The sequence below is a fragment of the Terrapene carolina genome, unplaced genomic scaffold, assembly GCF_002925995.2.
Source record: "Terrapene carolina triunguis isolate 2854851 unplaced genomic scaffold, T_m_triunguis-2.0 Scaffold922, whole genome shotgun sequence".
In the NCBI taxonomy this organism is placed as follows: Eukaryota; Metazoa; Chordata; order Testudines; family Emydidae; genus Terrapene; species Terrapene triunguis.
In genome coordinates this window covers 2,315-9,168 of record NW_020665273.1, presented here as the reverse complement: position 1 = coordinate 9,168, position 6,854 = coordinate 2,315, and the positions used below count along the sequence as shown (strand labels likewise).

The window sequence follows — 6,854 nt, the reverse complement described above, 5'->3', positions numbered from 1 at the left end:
TGGGGGATGGGTTTGGGGGTGCTTAGGACTGGGGGGTCTGCATGGCTGGGGGGTCTGCGGAGCGGTGGAGGAGGAGCTGAGGGCACAGCTGGGGGGGGGAGACGGGCTCCACGGGGGGAGTGAAGGGGGGCAGGGGGTCTGCGAGGGTGGAAGATGGGGGGCGTGCAAAGAGGGGGGGACCATGATGGGGGGATGATGGAGGCAATCTGGGGGGGCTGCAGGGGGAGGGGCAGGGAGCTGGGGAAGCTCGCCGGGAGATGGATGTAGGGGGCAGGGTGACTTCTGGGTGGGGTGGGGGACATGGGGAAGCTGTCTCCCCACCCATTCTCCCAGCTATCCCCTCCCCCCCCTTTCTGAGCCGCCCCCCCCACCCCCGCCTGGCACAAGAAACCCCATTGTGTTCTGCTCCCTGACCCATGTCAGGCTCCGCCCCCCTCCCCAGGCAGCTGGGGGGCACCTATGGGGGGGCGCGACCTGTTCCACCCCATAAAGCTCTGGAATTTCTTCTCCCCCCTCCCGCTCCCCACAGCACCCCCTGCTGGGAGAGGCCTGGCGCTCCCCCCCCAGCTCCCAAAGAGTTAACCCCCCCCACGCCCACATTCCCCCCCCCCTCAGTGTCCTTGACTTTCTCAGCCCAGCTTGTTTGTCCTGGGAAACTCCTCGGGGACGAAGGCGGCCGAGCTGGGGGGCCCGTGGACACCCCGCCCCACGCCTGTGCCCCCCCAGGAACCGGGGGGCTCCCCCCGCCGCCCCACGGCCAGCCATGCTGCAAAGGGTCCAGTCCGTGCTGCGAAACGTCCAGGGTTTGAACCGACCCCCCCAGCTTCCCCCACCGGCCTTTCTCGTCCTGTCCTGGTTTTTGGGGGTGCGGTGGGGGGGCTGCATCCTGAGGGAGGGGGGTTCTCCCCACACACAGGGGGAGTCTGTAACTTTGAGTGGGTGGTTTTGGAAGGGGAGATAGAAATGGGGGGGGCTGGGAGTGTCTCTCACCCCACACGTGACCCCCCTCCCCCCCAATGCTGCCACCTCCATACTCAGATTCCCCTCGACTCCCCCTGCCCCGCACGGCCACCTGCTGCCAGGCCCCCCACCCCAGTCAGCCCCCTCTCCCCACAACCCGCCCTGCGCCCCCTCCCCCCCACATAAACCCCTCTCCCCCACCCCGCACACAGCCCCTTCTGCCCCCCCCGCCCCCCTCGGCCCTGCACATCCCACACTTGGCCTCCTACCCCACAGCCCCCCCTTGCCCCCCACAACCAACTCCCCCTCCTCTCCCCGTCTGTCTCCTGCCCAGACCTCCCCCCACCCCACTGGGTAAATATTGACCCCCGATAAGAGCTTCAAGTTTGAAAGCTTGGGGGGGGAGGGGAGAATTTGGGTGGGGCCCTGTCTGGAGGAGGGGGAGGGTCAGTGTTTCTGGAGGGCCTGGTTGGGGGGAAGGGGGGTTGCTGGGGGAGGCCGATGCCAGGGTGGGCTCTGGTCTCTAGAAGGGGTTTGGGTCTGGCAGGGAGGTTGGGTCAGTGCAGGGGGGTGTCTGGTCTCTAGAAGGGGTTTGGGTCTGGGGGGGAGGTTCGGTCAGTGCGGGGGGGTCTGGTCGTGAGGGGGAAGGGGGGCAGGGTCTGTGGGCAGGAGGTTCAGTTCACCAGTGGGGGGGATTTGGGGGGAGATGGCGCCCCCCTCCCCATTCACTGACCCTCCCCCCCCCCACCCAGCAGACAGGCTGGTGCCCGGGCCCAGCGGCGACCCCCCCGGCGGGAAGCGTCCGGAGGACGGGGGGCTCCTGGCCCGCTTCTCCCACCCTGAACTCAGGGGCCTCTTTCGCCAGGCGGGGGCCAAGGTCCGGCTGCGAATGCTGCCCCCCCCCAGGGATGCGGGTGAGTGCCCCCCCCACCAGGAGGAGGGGGGGAAAGGGTGGGGGATGGGAAGGGGCTGGGAATGGGGGAGGGGAGAGGGCTGGAGGTGCGAGGGAGGGGCCAGAGGGGGAGCAGGCCGCTGCCCCCTCCCACACCCACTGACCCCCCCACCCCCTCCCCAGCTGCCTCCAGCGACCTGGACGGGGCCGACATCCAGGTGGAGGAGGGAGCCGGGAGGCCGGGGTGCCGGCTGCCCCAACCACAGGTAGGGGGCAGGCAGAGGGGCTGGTATGGGGGGGGAAGGCCAGTGGAGGGGGACAGATGGCTGGTATGGGGGAGGGGTGGGGCCAGCGAGGGGGCAGATATGGGGGGAGGGGAGAGGTCAGCGGGGGGGTAGATATGGGGGGAGGGGTGGGACTGGGGGGCAGATGGCGATTGGGGGAGGGGAGGGGCAGGGCAGCGGGTTTGCTATCAGAGGCTGAGACCCTTGGTCCGGGGGTCCCAGAGCGGCACTCACCTCCCCCCCGTTCCCCAGCGTCTGTCGGCCCCCCAGGACCCCCCTAGCTACTCGGTGGAGCTGCTGCGCGGCCCCCTTGGCTTCGGGTTCAGCCTGCGGGGAGGCAGCGAATACAACATGGACATCTATGTGCTGGGGCTGCTGGAGGGGGGGCCGGCCCAGCAGAGCGGCAAGATACAGGTACCTGCCTGCACTGGGGGGGCCATGGGGCGGGGGCTGGGCAGGGGGCGCTCTCCCCTGGTGGTGGGGCCGAGCGCTGGGGGGTGCCGTGGAGCAGGGAGCGGGATGGGGGCTGGGCAGGGAGCGCTCTCCCCTAGCAGTGGGGCCGGGCGGTGGGGGGTGCCATGCTGCGGGGAGGAGGGGGGCCTGGGCAGGGGGGCTCTCCCCTGGTGGTGGGGCCGAGCACTGGGGGGTGCCGTGCTGTGGGGAGTGGGGCCGGGCGCTGGGGGGCGCTGTGCTGCAGGGAGGAGGATGGGGGGCTGGGCACGGGGGGCTCTCTCCTGGCGGTGGGCCCGGACGCTGGGGGGCGCCGTGGGGCAGGGAGCTTGGCAGGGGGGCTCTCCCCTAGCAGTGGGGCTGGGGGACGTCGTGCTGCGGGGGGCGCGGGGATGTGGCACGGGGGCTCCCCCTGTGGCAGTGGCCAGTACTGCAGCGTCAGTCTCCGGGGCAGGTGAGCGACCAGCTGGTGGAGATCAATGGGGAGCCCACGCTGGGCATGACGCACGCCCGGGCCGTGGAGCAGATCCGCCGGGGGGGCAGCCGCATCCGCCTGGTGCTCAGGAAAGGCGACGGCTTCGTCCCTGACTACGGTGAGTCCTGCCCCCCCCCCGCCTCCCTCCCGCTACAGCCTGTGTCCCCCCAAAACTGAGGGCAGGTGGTATTTCCCCACCACCCGCCTCCCAAAGGAGATGGTAGGACCCACAATAATATCCTCCCCCCCCTTATCCCATGGGAGATGGTATGATCTAAAGTGAGGTTCCTTTCCCCCTCCTCTAAATCCTAAGGAAAATGGTACCACCCATAGTGTGCCCCCCCTCAATTCCTGGGGCGATATGACCATCCCGCTGTTCCGCTCCCCCACGACATGATCCATAGTGACCTCCCCTGATTCTACCAGAGCAGATGGTACAACCCCCAGTGTCCCCCCCACATCCCTGGGGAGATGGTATGACCCCCTCGCGCCACCCCCCCACACACACACATATCCCAGGGCAGATGGTACGAACCCTGGTGATACCCCCCCTGCATCCCTGGGGAGACGGTACGACCCCATAGTGAACCTCTCCCCCCCACTCCATGGAGAGATGATACAACTTCATAGTGACCCCGTGCACACATCCCAGGGCAGATGGTACGACCCACAGCAACACTCCCTTCCTGCATCCCTGGGGAGATGGTAAGACCCCATAATGACCCCCGCCCACACAAACACACACATCCCAGGGGAGATGGGGTATGATCCCCAGTTATACCCCCCTCCGCGTCCCAGGGGAGATGGTATGACCCACAGTGACTCCCCCCGCATCCCACGGGAGATGGTACAACCCTCAGTGACAACCCCTGCATTCCTGGAGAGATGGTATGACCCGCAGTGACCCCCCCCCTGCATTCCCGGGAGAGGTGGTACGACCCCATAGTGACCCTCCCCCACATCCCTGGGGAGATGGGACAACCCTCAGTGACCCCTCCTGCATCCCTGGGGAGATGGGTCAGCCCCATCATGACACCCTTCCATCCGAGGGCAGATGGTGCGACCCATAGTTGGGGGGGTAGCAGGTGTCCCAGTGCATGGGGGGCAGTGGGGTCTGGGGGAACAGTGTATAATAGCCGGGAGCTGGTTTACCCCTCTGCCCCCGCCCTGCCCCTCCCCCCATGGGGGTGTCTCTGAATGGGGGGCAGATTTTCAAGGTTCAATACTCATCCTATTTCTCTCCCCCCTTTCTGCCTCATCTCTGACTCCGACCCTCCACATCCCCCCCTTGTCCGTTTGTCCCTTCCTGGGCCCCCCTACCCCTTCCACCATGTCCTCTCTGCCCCCCCTCCCCGGCCACCCCCCACCTGCCCATGCCCCTCTGCCTCTCCCACTATTCACGGCACCGCCATGCCCCGTTCTGCCCCCCCATCCCTGATGTCCCCCCATCTGTACTGCCCCCCCCAGTGTCCGTGCGCGCCCCCCCCACAGCGACGCCGCTCTGCAGCCTGGCGCTGTGCGTCACCAACTCCCGGCGGGGCGAGCCCTGCTTCTGCCTCGTGGGACGGCTGGAGCGTGACTGGTGGGTTGCGCCCCCCCCCCTCGGTCACAGCAATGGGTAATTGCTCCCCCTCCCCCCCAGGCCAGAACAATGGGCCGATCCAGCCCCCGCCCCAGTCACAGCAATGGGAAATTCCTCCCCGCATAGGCCAGAGCAATGGGCCAATCCAGCCCCCGCCCCCATCCCAGTCACAGCGATGGGCAATTCCTCCCCCGCCAGGTCAGAGTAGTGGGTCAATCCAGCCCCCCCCATTCCAGTCACAGCAATGGGCCAATCCAGTTGCCCCCCCAGATCAGAGCAATAGGCCAATCCTGCCCCCTCTCCCCATACTACCGGGCCCCCTTTGATCTGTTTGCTTGGCCAATCCTGACAAGACACCCCCCCCCAGGAATGTGGAGTTCAGTGCTGTTTCCCGGGCGGGGGAATCTCTCCAGTGCTAGAGAGATAGATACTCCCCCTCCCCCCATAGATGGGGATATATGAGTAACCCCCCTCTCTGTTCTTGGCCCCCAACTGTGGACCCTTGCCTTGACCCTGCTGTTCCCCACAGACCACCCCCACCCTCCCATCACTGACCCTGTTGTACCCCCCAGGAGACCCCCCACTACCAACCCCCCCCCCCAAGCTTCACCAGCCCCTCGCTGTTTAGCCAAACTGTCTGAACGGATGTTGGCAAGGACATGCGGGTGGGGGGGGGACACCCCCCAGAAAACAGGGGGTTGATCCCAGGGGGCAGGACCCCTAAGGAAGCGATCCCAGGGTAACTGTAGGGAGGATGGGGGGGGGGCTTTTTCTTTGTTCTCTGGGGCCGATCCCCCCCCCCCCCCCATCTCATTCTCTCTCCCCTCTCCAGACCGTGAGCACATCCCCAGCCCCGCCGGGCGGGACCGGATGCCAGAGGGTGGACCGGCACCACAAGGCTGGAGAGCAGACACGGCCGAGAGGTCTCCACGCTGGGGACGGGACGCCACGTGCTGCCTGGAGGCTTCTCCCAGCAGTGCTGAGCGCGGATCCCACCGCTACCACCAACGCGGGTCCCGGGACCATCGGGGCGCAGAGCAGGGCTGGCCAGCATCGGGGAAGGAGGCGGAGGCCAGGAAGGGAGAGAGCGGGTCCCTCTCCCCCCAGAGGGAGCAGGTCTGGAGGGGCCTCTCGGAACCAGCCCCTGGGCCCTGGCTGGTGCCCAGCAAGGAGCGCCTCTCGCGGGCCCTGAGGGGCGTCTGCATGGGGGAGGGGGAGGACGACGAAGGGGGCAGCCTGGGGCAGGGCAAAGGCGGGGAGGTGAGAAGGAGGACCTAGTCCAGCCCCGCCCAGCGCAGGATGTTCTCAGTGCCTGGGAGAGTCCACCCACCCCTCATCTGGATGTGCAATGGTACCTTCCATTCTCCTCACCACCCCTTCAACCAGGGCCCAGCTATGTAGTGGTACCCTCCACTCTTGTTCCCCTCCCCATTTTGACTAATGGTACTGTCTAATCTACTCACAGTGGTACCTGCCATTTCTTCCCCCCCTCCCCCATCAGCCATGCCATGGTATCCTCCCCTCCTGTCCCCCCCCCCCCAGCCTGTGCAATGCGACCCCCCCCCCGCCTTGGGGGCGTCTCCCCCCCCCCCCCCACCATGCAATGAATGGTACTTTCCTCTCTCCCCTCCCCCATTCACAATCTGCACAGATACCTTCTACTCTGCTGGTACCCTTCCCCCCACTAGTCTGTGCAATGGTGCTGTCCACTGGTGCCCTCTTTGGCAATGGTATTGTCCACTGGTAATTTTGCATACCCCATTTCAGGATTGCAATGGTACTGTCCACTCTACCTTGCCAACACTCTCCACAGAGCCACACATGGACTGACCCATTCCATGGAGGGGGAGGAAATTGAGCCAATCCATTCCATCGTGGGGAGGGGAAAGGAGAGACTCTCCCTGCATAGAGCAATGTCAGATGGACTGATCCATAGTGGGTGGGAGCCACCACATGTGGCTTGATCCACTCCATGGATGGGGGTGTGTGTGGAATGGGCCGATCCATTCCAACAAAAGGAGGGTGAGTGCTCTAGCACAGCTCAAGACACACGCAGACTGATCCATTCCATGGGGGGGGGGTGGAATGGACCCAACCATTCCCTTGAGGTGGGAGAAGGATATCACCAAGGGCCAAACCATTTCATGGAGCAGGGAGGAATAGACCAATCCATTACAGGCTCATATGTGGACGGATCCATTCTGTGCAGCA

At 65.9% G+C, this 6,854-nt stretch overlaps 1 protein-coding gene across 1 annotated transcript; it reads left to right on the top strand.

Annotated features, from left to right (window-relative positions):
- Nucleotides 1–637: 637 nt before the first annotated feature.
- On the top strand, nucleotides 638–6,169 carry LOC113408161 (membrane-associated guanylate kinase, WW and PDZ domain-containing protein 1). Its single transcript, XM_029913775.1, has 6 exons — nucleotides 638–803; nucleotides 1,716–1,874; nucleotides 2,036–2,118; nucleotides 2,314–2,550; nucleotides 3,041–3,179; nucleotides 5,476–6,169. The coding sequence occupies exons 1-6, from the start codon at nucleotides 764–766 to the stop codon at nucleotides 5,919–5,921; spliced, it is 1,104 nt and encodes a 367-aa protein (XP_029769635.1). The 5' UTR covers nucleotides 638–763; the 3' UTR covers nucleotides 5,922–6,169.
- The last annotated feature ends 685 nt before the right edge of the window (nucleotides 6,170–6,854 follow it).

Excerpts from the sequence above, each read along its gene's own strand:
- LOC113408161 (XM_029913775.1), top strand. The coding sequence starts at position 764 with ATGCTGCAAAGGGTCCAGTCCGTGCTGCGAAACGTCCAGG. Across the intron at positions 1,875-2,035 it reads GCCCCCCCCCAGGGATGCGG|CTGCCTCCAGCGACCTGGAC; the intron begins GTGAGTGCCCCC and ends CCCCCTCCCCAG. Across the intron at positions 2,551-3,040 it reads AGCAGAGCGGCAAGATACAG|GTGAGCGACCAGCTGGTGGA; the intron begins GTACCTGCCTGC and ends TCTCCGGGGCAG.